This window comes from Oryctolagus cuniculus, chromosome 10, assembly GCF_051225735.1.
Source record: "Oryctolagus cuniculus isolate XC-2025 breed Fujian yellow rabbit chromosome 10, ASM5122573v1, whole genome shotgun sequence".
In the NCBI taxonomy this organism is placed as follows: Eukaryota; Metazoa; Chordata; class Mammalia; order Lagomorpha; family Leporidae; genus Oryctolagus; species Oryctolagus cuniculus.
This window is the reverse complement of record NC_142876.1, coordinates 42,295,440-42,309,430: the sequence shown is the minus strand read 5'-3', so window position 1 is coordinate 42,309,430 and position 13,991 is coordinate 42,295,440. Positions and strand designations below refer to the sequence as shown.

Here is a 13,991-nt window from a genome sequence, read left to right as displayed (position 1 = left end):
AACACAAATGGAACAAATAAAAACAATTTGCAAGATGACAGATTTAAATTCAACCATGTTAAAAATCATTTTAAATATGGTATTACCTAGAGATAACAGATAAGAAAGATTGTGGAATTAGATAAAAACCAAGCTCCAATAACATATTTTCTATAAGAAATCCACATTAACTAAAGTATGTAGACAGTTTTAAAGTAAAAAGATCAAGAAAGATATACCACACCAACATGAACAAAAGAAAGCTGGGGTACCTATATTAATTTTAGACAAAGTAGACTCAGAATGGTATTATCAGGAACAAAGAGATATTACAGGGGCTGGCACTGTGGCACAGTGTGTTAGAGCCCTGGCCTTCAGCACCAGCATCCCATATGGGTACTAGTTCAAGGCCCGGCTGCTCCACTTACAATCCAGCTCCCGGATGATGTGTGATCACCTCAGTTTGGCCATTGTGGCCATTTGAGTAGTGAACCAGCGAATGGAAGACATCTCTCTCTCTCTCTCAGTCTCTACCTCTCTCTGTAACTCTTTCAAATAAATAAAATCTTAAAAAAAAAGAGAGAGAGAGAGAGATTACATACATAGTGACAAAAGAGGCAATTCTGCTTTCCATAATATATATAATTAATTTTGTCATTTTGTTACAGAAGTTGGAGCCATACATTTTCATTAAAATGTAAAGCATTTAAATGATATGTATGTAAGTTTAAAAAGTGGCATGCTTCATTATTTCTACAGTTGTGAGAAAAAAATCCATCTTCCAAATCTACTGTAGATGAAAAAGGGGTTAGGAAGGTAAACAGAAAGTATCTTTACTGGTTCCACACTTTATCTATATGCTGCAGATAAGGAAATGGGCTCTGAGAGGTTCAGCCACTGGCCCAGTTCCCTTTCTTCCAGCTATGTGGGTGGTTTCCAAACTGTGTTCCCCAAAAGTCCCTGAGGGGTCTCTGACATGGGGAGTGCAGAGAACAGAGGGATAGACCCACATGGGACCATGGAGTGTAGGTGGGCTCCAGGCATCTTTTAAGCAGTACATGAATTCTGTAAAATATTTCATTCAGAAAAGAAGTGCCAATGCTTAAAGCTAAGTTTGACATTGGGGAAACTGTAAGACATTGGCATAGGCAAAGACTTCTTGGAAAAGACCCCAGAAGCACGGGCAATCACAGCCAAAATTGACAAATGGTATTACATCAAGCTGAGAAGCTTCCGTACTGCAAAAGAAACTCTCATCAAAGTGAAGAGGCAACCGACAGAATGGGAGAAAATATTTACAAACACAACAGATAAAGGGTTAACATGCAGAATCTATAGAGTTCAAGAAATTCAACAACAATAAAACAATCCAGTTATGAAATGGGTAAAGGACTTGAACCAGCATTTTTCAAGATAGGAAATTCGAATGGCCAACAGACACTTGAGAAAATGCTAAAGATCACTACCCATCAGGGAAATGCAGATCAAAACCACAATGAAGTTTCACCTCACTCCAGTTAAAATGGTTCTCATATTGAAATCAACAAATGACAAATGCTGGCAAGGATGTAGGGAAAAGGCACCATGGAGCACTATTGGTAGGGATATAAACTGGTGCAGCCACTGTGGAAGACAGTATGGAGATACCTCAGAAATCTGAATGTAGACCTACCATATGATCCAGCCATCCAACTCCTGGGAATTTACCCAAACCAAAAGAAATCAGCACATGAAAGATTTATCTGTATCACCATGTTCACTGCAGCTCAATTCACAGTAGCTAAGATATGGACTCAACCCAGATGTCCCTCAACCTGACTAGATAAAGAAATTATGGTGTATATATACACTATGGAGTACTGCTCACCTGTTAAAAAAAAAAAAGAAAAAGAAAAAAGAAATCCTGTCTTTTGCAACAAGATGGACACAACTAGAAACCGCTATACTTAATGAAATAAGCCAGTCCCCAAAAAAACAGACATCACATGTTTTCCCTGATCTGAGGTAACTAATTAACTAATAGAGTACTTGAAATGTAATGTATTGGAATGAAATGGACATTTTGAGATTCAATAATTGTTTACAGGCCTTGGCTCTTCCATTGAGGAACAGTGTTTTTGTTTTTCTCTTCATACTATTTGTTGAACTGTTTTACTTAGAGCAGGGTTAACTATATGATCACTAAGGATACTGAACATTGATCTTTGTAAAAACTAAGAGTGGGAATGCAAGATAGGTGGGGGAAGAGTTGGAACATGGGTATAAGGGAGGGTGGGGGTAAAGTGTCACTATGTTCCTAAACCAGTATACATGAAATATATTAAACATGTATACCTCAACTAAAATAAAAAAATTAAAATTAAAAAAGAAAAAAAAAGATTAGTTTGAAAGTTGTTTCCTTTACCACAGTGTCTTTAGAGAAGTTTGAATATCTTTTAAAAAATAAAATCATCATCTTAAATGCAGATTTTTAAAGCTTCAATGCAAAAAAAAAAAAAAAAAAAACCATTGTTTCTCTCCTGTTATCTCCTAGTCATCGAGCAGGGGACAGGCAAGTGACAGGAGAGATCTCTTGCTTCTGGAGCAATCCTCCCTCCAGGCTCCCACACGGACACCTCCACATAAAACTTCTCCCATTCACAGTATCTGGGCTCAAGGCAGGACCAGCAGAGGTTGATATTCACCACTGTCCCCACAGACATGACTGTGAAATCTTCTTTTCAATTGTAGTGTCAGAAGATGAAAGAATGTCACTGTACTTACAAGAAGGCCTGAAACATCGGAATACTTCTTAGCTGGCTTAAAGGATGGAGGAGCATCAATACTGAAGTCTGCAGGGAAAAAAAAATGGAAAAAAGATAACCAAATGACCTTAAAACACTCAATTTCCTTCTCTCTCTTTTTTCTAAAATACTGGTTCAATAATATTCTTAAAATTTTCCTTTGTTGATTCAACACTTACAGAATTCTCTGGGGATTAACCAGAGAAGAAAGGGAGGAGTCTTAGAAACACTGCACTATGTCAGAGACCAAGCGCAGGCTCCAGGTCCAGCCCCGCCCTGTCACCAGGGACCCTCTGTTCTAGCAGATCCACTAGAATGCTCTCTGCTCACTTGCTGCTGCCACAGGCTCGGGCCACATGGGCTGAGGGTGATGAAATGCCAAACAACCCACTCAACGGTCTGGGCATTCAGACACCTGCAATATCCACACCCAGACGACTGACTCGCTCACTCGTCACCCATCTTAGTCATTTCCATGAAAGCCACACACAAGACAAGAGCTGGAGGAACTCTGAGGCTGTACTTTCCAGTAGCATTGAACAGAACATGTAATGGTGCTTTACAAAAATGTGGACTTCTTGTAGCACAAAAATATTTTACTCTGAGAAACACTGGCTCAGAGAGTAAGAGTTGGCCTTTAAGCTAGTTGTTAGAAAGCCTCCTTGATCTGGCATTATACTGATCTTCCTTGTTCTTGGAAACAAATTTTAAGAGTAGACTTTAGAGTGAGAAGTCTGTCTAATAGGAATCCTAATATTATCACATGGGGACCTATTTCTCCAGACTGAAATGTTAACAGTGACACTAAAAACCACACATCCATGACAACTCAAACAAACAGATTCAACACAGATAGAGTTATGAGGAAACAGACATGTAATATCCCTAGGCTGATGCCACTTTAAAATCCTCAAAGAACTTTTTTCCTACCATAACACAAACACAGTAAAATAAGGTAGACTTGTTATAAGCAAGTTTCTCATCTGAGCATTAGAAACACATGGAAGGCTCTCGACAGCTCACAGTTAGGATCGTTCAGTTGCCAGGGCAATGCCCTTTCGGAAGCCAGGATCTGTTTCAGGTTCTTCCAGGTTCTGTTCTTCTTGCCAGCTACCGCACCACCGTGGCCAGAGTGCTTGAATTAAAAGCATGCATTAGAAGAAAGAAAAATCAATGGGGACTACCACTGGAGAATTTGACATTTATGCTTAATCATAATGTTGTGGGCCTTACATTCTGTCAACAGTCATTGGTACCTCAGATGTTCTTAAAAAGTATTTCACCATACACTGTAATCTTGGTTGAAAAAAGTTTCTGGATCTTTAAAAACCCATGAGTTAGTTGGTGACAGAGTATGATAGAATAGAAATGAAGGGGTACTTTTTTTGACAGCACAAAAAAAAAAAGTCAAATCTTTTATTGGGTCTAATTTTGCAGAATTCACTCATGACTTCATCACTTTAAAACAAATTTACTTCAGAGTCAGAATTCACAACTGCACCTCTGAACTCCCCTCAGAGGGCAAGCCTCTGCCTTGCACATGACTGGTGATTCTGGAAAACTTGAGTAAGCCTCAATTATAGTGTAGCAAGCCTGACGGAATTTTTTTTTTTTTTTTTTTTGGTCCTATAAAGATGACAAAATAAAATGGAAAAGAAAACCAAAAGGTGATGGTAACACTGTATGCCCAAAACTATCACTTAAGAACAGAAGAAAGAATATCCTATTTCTATTTTATAGACAATAGTGTGGATTTAATACTTAAAGAAATTAATCTCAGCACTTTTCTTTCAGTTAAATATCTCAAACCTCATCTAAAAGTTACATATGGGTACAGAGGCATTTGGCACAGTAGCTAAGCCATTGCTTGGATGCCCTATTCTATATCAGATTGCCCGGGTTTGGGTGTCATCTTCGCTTCTGGTTCCAGCTTCTTGCTAATGCACACCTCGGGAGTCCCTGCCACCACAGAGAAGCTTAAACAGAGCTCCTGGCTCCTGGTTTCTGCCTGGCCCAGCCCAGACTGCTGCAGGCATTTGGGGAGTGAATGGAAGTTCTCTGTGTTTCTCTATCTTTCAAAAAACATTATTTTTTAAATAAATAAATAGAAGTTACATGAGACCAGTGAAAAGGCAAGCGGAGCAACCATTGTGGGCAGAACCCACTCTTAAAAATGTGCCCTTTGGAGACCAGGAAAAGCACCTGGCTCCTGGCTCCTGCCATCGGATCAGCGTGGTGCGCCAGCTGCAGCGTGCCAGCCACGGCGGCCATTGGAAGGTGAACCAAGGGCAAAGGAAGACCTTTCTCTCTGTCTCTCTCTCTCACTGTCCACTCTGACTTAAAAAAAAAAAAAAAAAAACTGTGCCCTTTGATGCGGTGCACAGAGGACACAAAAACATCCCCAGCATCTGGTACACTGGGAGACCAATCCCTGCCCCCATTCCTTCCACAACAGCCCTTGGGAGAGGTGGTGACAACCTGGACAGAGGGAGAAGGGGACATCGGTGCCACCTCAGCTACAGGCCCAGCACGATCAGAGGCTGAAATGCAGTTGTGTGGCTTTTTATTTATATTCATCTAATAACCTGAGATGCTCACCACAAAGTTGGGATCCTTAAATGGCAAAGGTTTGGCAGCTTTTTCCACAGGTCCTGTGCTCAACTCAGAAGGCACCATTTTATTCTCACTCATGGCATCCATGCTGATACCCTTGAAGAGAGTAAGGACAGTTAGAGGTCAGTATCTTCCAGTTAACTTCCTGACTTCTGTTTCCAGCAAGACAGAAGCTAAAACAGGGGAAGACATTGGGCCCAGAGCTCTGGTAGGTAGCCTGCTCCAGGGGAGGGCGTGCCAGAAGGGCAGCAGTACCTGCCACACAGGAGTCACAGGAAAGACAGGCAGGCCCCCCAACTGCTGTGTTGCCTGGCTCCCCTAGGTTCAAAGCACAGGGACGACTGTCTAACTTGAGCTGGCTCATTTAATTCTGACAAAGTAGGTGCTATTACCCTCAGTTTACAAAAAACAGGCTTTGAGGGGCTAGCACCGTGGCGTAGCAGATAAACCTGCTGCCTTCGACATTTTAGTGGGTAAAGCTGCTGCCTGCAACACTGGCATACCATATGGGCACCGGTTTGATTCCCGGCTGCTCTACTTCTGATCCAGCTTCCTGCTGGTGGTCTGGGAGAGCAGTGGAAGATGATGGCCCAAGTGCTTGGGCCTCTGTGCTTACATGGGAGAACTGGAAGAAGCTCCTGGCTCTTTGCTTCAGCCTGGACCAGTTCTGGCTATTGCAGCCATCTGAGGAGTGAACCAGCAGAGAGAAGACCTCTCCTTCCCCCTCTTTTCCCCTTCTTTCCTCTCTCTTCCTATCTTTTCTTCTCTCCCTCTCCCTCTCCCTCCCCTCCACCACTCTGTGAATCAAATACATAAATAAATATTTAAAAAACAAGCAAACAAACAAAATAGGAGCCAGCGCTGTGGTGTTCTGGTGCCGGTTCAAGACCCAGCTGCTCCACTTCCAATCCAGCTCTCTGCTATGGCCTGGGAAAGCATTAGGTAGAAGACGGCCCACACACTAGGTCCCCTGCACTCATGCAGGAGACCTGGAAGAAGCTCCTGGATCTTGGTTTTGGATCAGCACCACTCCGGCCGTTTTGGCCATTTGGGGAGTAAACCAGCAGATGGAAGACCTCTCTCTCTCTCTCTCTCTCTCTCTCTCTGTAACTCTGCCTTTCAAATAATAAATAGATAAGTCTAAAGAGAGAGAGAGAGAGAGTGAGAGGAAGGAAGGAAGGAAGGAAAAAGAAAAAAGAAAGAAGGCTTTGAGAATGGGTGCAAGGCTACACAGTGGTCAACCTCTGGATTCAAGTCCAAATGGAGCCAATTCCAACACCCTCACCATTTCCAAGACACCACACAGTTCCTACTCATGCTTTTTTTTTTTTTTTTTTTTTTTTTTTTTGACAGGCAGAGTGGACAGTGAGAGAGAGAGACAGAGAGAAAGGTCTTCCTTTGCCATTGGTTCACCCTCCAATGGCCGCCATGGCAGGTGCGCTGTAGCCAGCGCACTGCGCTGATCCGATGGCAGGAGCCAGGTGCTTCTCCTGGTCTCCCATGGGGTGCAGGGCCCAAGCACTTGGGCCACCCTCCACTGCACTCCCTGGTCACAGCAGAGAGCTGGCCTGGAAGAGGGGCAACCGGGACAGAATCCGGCGCCCCGACCAAGACTAGAACTCGGTGTGACGGCGCCTCAAGGAGGAGGATTAGCCTAGTGAGCCGCGGCGCCGGCCCTCATGCAGTTCTTGTCAGCTAGTCCTTTTTTTTTTTTTCATTTGATAGAGTTAGACAGTGAGAGAGAGCGAGAGCGAGTGAGAGAGAGAGAAAGGTCTTCCTTCTGTTGGTTCACCCCCCAAATGGCCACTACGGCCGGAGCTACGCTGATCTGAAGCCAGGAGCCAGGTACTTATCATGGTCTCCCATGTGGATGCAGGGGCCCAAGCACTTGGGCCATCCTCCAGTGCACTCCCGGAGCCTCAACAGAGAGCTGGACTGGAAGAGGAGCGACCGGAACTAGAACCCAGCACCCATATGGGATGCAGGTGGAGGATTAACCAAGTGAGCCACGGCACTGGCCCCATCAATATGCTTTAAACCTAAAGAAAACCTTTAAGTTAACAATCACAAAGAAACGAACAAGTCACAGTAAGAAATCACCTCTGATTTTTACAATTCCCCATTTCTTAGGCCATAATAAATTTTTAAAAATTGAACTACAATTTATATACAGTGAAATGAACACACCATAAATGTAGGTTTCATGGGTTTTGCCAAATGATTGCACAATCCTAATCCCTAACAAGAAATACAATATTGGCATCACTCTAGAAAGATATGCCAGGGCCCTGCCAAGCCAATACCTCCCAGTCCCAGTCAACCATTGCTCTGATTCACATTACTTTGTGTGTGTGTGGTTTTTTTTTAAGATTTATTTATTTATTTGAAAGAGTTACACAGAGAGAAAGAGAGGCAGAGAGGTCTTACATCCGTTGGTTTACTCCCCAATCAGCCACAATGGCCAGAGCTGCGCCGATCCGAAGCCAGGAGCTTCTTCCAGGTCTCCCATGTGGGTGCAGGAGCCCAAAGCCTTGGGCCATCTTCCACTGCTTTCCCAGGCCATAGCAGAGAGCTGGATCGGAAGTGGAGCAGCCGGGTCTTGAACTGGCGCCCATATGAGATGCTGGCGGTGCAGGTGGCGGCTTTACCCACTATGCCACAGCACCAGCTACAATTCACACTACTTTCACCTGCTTTAGAATTTTATATTGATGGAATCTGACAGCATGCACTCCTATGTCTGGCTCTGTAGAGTAGCATGAAATCTGGAGATGCATCCAAGTTGCTGCACGGATCAGTAGTTTTTTCAGTGTAACAGGGGGCTCCAAAAAGTTTGTAGAAAATTCAAATCCTGGGGCCAGCACTGTGGCATAGTAGGTTAGACCTCCACCTATGGTGCCAGCAATGGCAGGTGCAGGGGCCCAAGGACTTGAGCCATTTTCTACTGCTTTCCCAGGCCACAGCAGAGAGCTGGATCAGAAGAGGAACAGCCAGGATTCAAACCGGTGCCCATATGGGATGCCTACACTACAGGTGGCATCTTCACCTGCTAAGCCACAGCACCGCCCCCTCACATTCTCTTTGAATTCCATCTCCCTCAAACTTTCTAAAGCCCCCTCCTATCTGTCTACTCCTTAGCAGAGTACTATTCCACTATATGAGTGTTCCACAGTGTGTTTAGCTACTTTCCTGTTGAACATTAGGTTTTTTCTCGGTCTTCACCTATTATAAAATAAAGCTGCTATGGTCTTTTCTCACTTCTCTTGAATAACGGATACATTTATATAATAGAATATTATTCAACCACACAAAGAAATGAAGTACTGATCATGTTTGGTCATGGATACACCTTGAAGTGCTATGCTACCAGAACGAAGCCAGACACAAAAGTCCTCATAGTCGTTTAATTTATGATTGCATTTAAATGAAGTACCTAGATTAGCTGAATTCACAGAAACAGAAAGCTGACCAAGCATGCTCAGGGGCAGGCAGAACGGCAGGAACAGAAGTGACTGTTAACAGGGTGAGGGGTTTCTTTACAGGGTGAAAGAAATTTCCTGACGTTAGATAATGGTGATGACTGTCCAACTCAGTGAGTCTACCATAAACCACTGAACTGCATACTTTAAAAGTGAATTCTGTGATGAGTATTTTGTCTAAATAAAGCTATTATATACAAGTAAAAGAATAAATAAATAAAGCCAGTAATGGATTGCAACCCATAGAATAAAGAATCCATATTATAAATATCAATTTTAAAAAATAAATGAATGGGGCCGGCGCCGTGGCTCACTAGGCTAATCCTCCGCCTTGCGGCGCCGGCACACCGGGTTCTAGTCCCGGTTGGGGCGCCGGATTCTGTCCCGGTTGCCCCTCTTCCAGGCTAGCTCTCTGCTGTGGCCAGGGAGTGCAGTGGAGGATGGCCCAGGTGCTTGGGCCCTGTACCCCATGGGAGACCAGGAAAAGCACCTGGCTCCTGGCTCCTGCCATCGGATCAGCGCGGTGCGCCGGCCGCAGCGCGCTGGCCGCGGCGGCCATTGGAGGGTGAACCAACGGCAAAAGGAAGACCTTTCTCTCTGTCTCTCTCTCTCACTGTCCACTCTGCCTGTCAAAAAAAAAAAAAAAAAAAAAAATGAATGGGGCAGGTGTTGTGGCTCAGCAGGTTAAGTTGCTGCTTGTGACACCCATATCCCTCACTGGGGAGGGCGGAGTCATGTCCCAGCTCCTCTGTTTCAGATCTAGCTTCCTGCTAATGCATCCTGGGAGGCAGTAGATGATGGCTCAAGCACTTGAGTCCCTGTCACTCACACGAGAGACCCAGATGGAGTTCCAGGCTCCTGGCTTTGGCCTGGCCCAGCTCTAGCTACTACAGATAGGCATTTGAGGAGTGAACCCCTAGATCTAAGATGTCTCTATCTCTCTCCCTCCCTTTCATGCAGATGAAAATAAACATTTTTAAGTGACTTAATGGAAGAGAAGAGAAAGCGCTTGCTCACAATAGCATAAGAATTAGAAAACTACCATGCGGTAAGCATCACAGTAACTGCTTCAGGCAAAAGCCATTCATGGACGTTAAAAGTGGCTGGCAAAAGTATAAAGAGAAATGAGAAATTATTTATATAAAGTTTCTCCCCACAAGAGACTTTAATACAAACAGAAGAACAACTTTGCAGAGGGGAAACCTGGCAAGAATCACCTTACCAAGTGCTGGAAGCTAACGCCATGGGTGATGGGATATGGCGACACTGGGCGCCACGAGACAGGGTGTGCTGAGGACAGTATCGCTTCTCTGTTCTTGCCAAAAACGTATCACCCAGACCTGTGAGGAAACATCAGACAGGCCCACGCTGAGGAACATTCTATAAAATCAGCATCCAGGTCACAAAGGGAAAGGCTGGAGGGCCTGTTTCTGATTAAAGGGGTCTGCAAAGATACAGCCAGGAAATGGATCCTGGACCAGGGAAGGACCAAGAACATGGTTTACCTATTGTGACTTCACATTGCAACAAAGTTCATTTCTTGAATTCAGACAATTCTGAAGGTCTCCCCACACAACTGGGTTTCAGGCAAGATGTCCCGGCCCCCTGCTCTCGCTCCCTTGTGCACACCAACCCTTCTGTCTGGATTGTCCCTCCCCTATCCCTGGTCCTTCCTAACTGGCAGAAGAGAGTGCCTTTGGTTTTAGAAAATTTTCATTGAAGGGGGCCAGCGCCGAGGTATAGTAGGTAAAGCCACTACCTGCAATGGCAGAAACCCATATGGGTGCTGGTTTGAGTCCCGGCTGCTCCACTTTTGATCCAGCTCCTTGGGAAAGCAGCAGAAGATGGCCCAAGTACTTGGGCCCCTGCATCTAGGTGGGATACTCAGAAGAAGCTCCTGGCTCCTGGCTTCGGACCAGCTCAGCCCTGGCCATTGAGGCCAAAGAAAATTCAATTTTCCCTGAAATCTTTAGAAGATTGACAAAGAAATACAGTGGGCAAGTGAAAACTCTTCTCAGGGCCCTGCCAGCTGCCAAGCTGACAGCAAGGGAGGTATTCCATGGTACCTGAGAAAGAAGCTGTGATTGGCACGCAGTTTGGAGAGCTGACAGTTACCTGCTCACTTTTTTTTTCCCTTTAAGATTTATTTATCTATTTGAAAGCCAGAGTCACAGAGAGAGAGGGAGAGACTTAGAGAAAGAGATCTTCCATCCACTGGTTCACCTCCCAAATGGCCATAATGGCCAGGGCTGGGCCACAGGTCTCCCACGTGGGTGCAGGGACCCAAGCACTTGGGCCGTCTTCCGCTGCTTTCCCAGGCATATTAGCAGGGAGCTGAATTGGAAATGGAGCAGCCAGCACATGAACAGGCAACCACATGGGATGATGGTGTCGCAGGCAGTGGTTTAACCTGCTATGCCACAGTGCTGCCCCCGTGTTACCTGCTCTTTCAATAGGTGGTAGGTAGTCTCGGCCCACTGACTGGGAGGGAAACAAGGTGAGAGTGTGTGAGGAGCCACACTAGCACTAGAAGGCAGCAACAGGCCATTTTCCCAAGGAATCTAACAGCCGTGCGTAAGCGTGCACCACAAGATCACTCAGTGAGAAACAGGCCCATGCCTGTGTGCTGTCAGGAGGCTCAGCCCACAGGTGACCTAAGCTAAGTGAGAGAGGCATCAACACCCATAAGAACTACCCAGCGGGCATCACATCAGAAGAGAAAAGGCAGGATGGCTGGGACAACTCAGGGTTTGGGCCAAGGAAGGCAGCCTGAACAGGAGAGAGAGTTCCTGAGGACAGGCAGACTTTAGGTTCCAGCTCCACTGTTTGAGCTTTTCACAGGATTACTGATACAACACTGTTTCCATCTGGGAGAAGAAACCCAAGTAACTGCTAGAGAAGCAGAGAAGACACTCCACAGAAAAGGGAAGGCAAGGCCTCCAGGCCTCCAACAGTCATGCCAGAAACATCCACAGCGCACGCTCAGCTCCATCCTCACGCAGTAGGAATCAGCTTTTTCTTCTGTGTCAGAAATGCCCAAAGACCGCCTTTCTCTCTTGTTGTTTATTATGCTTCCCTGATTCCCAGTGGGGAAGCTCAAGGGTGCTATGGGCCTAGTGAAAGGAACATAGGCTGGTTGTCCAAGGCCACAGGGAGACCCAAGAGAACACTGCCAGACAGAGACCCCCAGTAAGATCCGGGCAGGTGAAGCTTCGCCCAGAGCCACCATGATAAACAGGGACCTGTAAGGTAAGTCAGGTAGGTCAGACAACTGGAAGTTCTGCCAGAGGAGAAGACACCACCAGGCAAGCAGCTGCTGATGGTGAGAGAGCCAAAGTCAGCCGAGGGCGCAGGCAGCAAGCTGGGGAAGGGTCAAGGACGCAATGAAAACATGCTAAAGCACGGATTTTCCAAACAGAGCCCTCCTGCTGGCCTGCTCTCACCATGCTCTGCAGGCCCAGACCCTCACTCAGAAATCAAGCAGGAGACAGGGAAAAAGAAAGGAAGCCACCTGATGTGGCCTGAGCCACATCATTCCGGGGCTGCCTCCTGCTTGGAAAGAGGAGGACTTGCTTGCCTCTCCAGCTAGACACCCCCCACCCCCCCGCAGCACAGAGCTGGTCTTCTGCTGTCTCTCCTCTAACTCCCACTCCTGCCCCCAGTTACCACACTCTCATTCTTCACTCCTCAGTTTCAGCCACAGTGAGACACCTATGTCTACTAACCACAGCACAGGATTCCCTTACTCAAAGGGAAGATCAAGTCTGTGGGGTGTGGATGCAGCAACATAGCATTTAAAGCGCTGGACAGTTTCCATATTACTAAAGTACTATTAACATTGCACTGCCATGGGCCATGGATGCCCTAAGGAGAGACCAGGAAGTACTGCTTACTATCAAGGCTGTCCTGTCTTGGCAGCACGAAAAGAGATGATGTTAAGTTCAAGGGAAGACAAAGCTGGCCTGCTATTAAAGAAACACATGCCTGTCCTTAACAGACTGGAGTCAGCAAGGCCTGATCTCAGCCCAGCTCTGCCTGACAGCACACCCCCAATCAGTGGCCCAGCTTTGCCTAATGTAGATCCCAAATAAACGGCTTTGTCTCTCCAGATAGCAGTCTACATGAATGACTCAGACTTAAGGATAACTTGGGCATTCTGTCTGTGGTTACAAGAAAGAAAACAAATGTCCTTTGTTTGTTATTGAAAAATCAAATACCCAGTTACATTTACCTAATGACATTCTAGATTCAAACAGCTCACACTAGGTTAAAACAGAGATACTTGCTACAGGCATAAATTTGGGATACAATCTAAATATTCAATCAAGTCAATTAAATAAAAGCACTTAATTCCTTGGGGCATAATGCAGTCCATTAGTCATAAAAGTCTATTAGACTTTTTAAATTCTCCAGCAACACAGAGAGCTGTTCACAGAATACCATTAAGTAAAAAGCAGAGAACACATTATACACCAAATACGATATGAACAACTATATCTATATAAAAAAACACATATTATAATAGCTATCAGGGAAGGAGACTAGGCAACCTGTTATATCCAGTTCAAAAATGGAAAAAACATGGTGAGCCCTTGGTCTAACGGTTAGGACATCACCACTTAGTGAATCACAGACGCCATATTATGTCCACAATGGCTGGGACTGGGACAATCTGAAGCCAGGAGTCTGGAGTTTCGTCCAGGTCTCCCATGTGGGTGCAGAGGCCCAAGGACTTGGACCATCTTCTGCTGCTTTCCCAGGCACATTAGCAAGGAGCTGGATTGGAAGTAGAGCAGCCAGGACTCAAACCAGCATCCATATAGGATGCTGGCACTGCAGGCAATGGCTTTACCTGCTGCACCACAGTGCTGGCCACTAGGATTGAGTTCTGAGATCCTGACTTGAGCCTGGCCAGGTCCCAGCTGTTACAGGAATTTAGGAAGTAAATCAGTGAATGGAAGATTGATCTCTCTCTCTCTACCTTTCAAGTAAATTAAAAAAAAAAAAAGTTTAAAATGGAAAAAAGTAACTTTAAAAATAGAAAAGCATAACTTAAGACTTGATTAGAATGATTTTTTTTTTTTTTTTTTTTTTTTTTTTTTTTTTGACAGGCAGAGTGGACAGTGAGAGAGAGAGA

The 13,991-nt window shown here is 45.1% G+C and overlaps 1 protein-coding gene across 9 annotated transcripts in view; it reads right to left on the bottom strand.

Moving 5' to 3' along the window:
* The window catches only part of INO80C (INO80 complex subunit C), a 108,846-nt gene that overhangs the window by 81,211 nt on the left and 13,644 nt on the right, over positions 1–13,991 (bottom strand). For 8 of the 9 annotated variants that reach the window (XR_016214588.1, XM_089305812.1, XM_089305813.1 and 5 more), the window contains exons 2-4: positions 5,361–5,471; positions 3,786–3,897; positions 2,743–2,810 (exon numbers count right to left, since the gene is read on the bottom strand). Coding sequence is in view for 8 of the 9 variants with exons in the window: in XM_089305812.1 (XP_089161938.1) it covers positions 2,743–2,810; positions 3,786–3,897; positions 5,361–5,471 (291 nt within the window). In the remaining variant the exon portion in view is untranslated. Of the gene's footprint in view, positions 1–2,742; positions 2,811–3,785; positions 3,898–5,360; positions 5,472–10,076; positions 10,195–13,991 lie in introns of those variants that run through there. The other variant, XM_070050286.2, reaches the window with a different exon arrangement.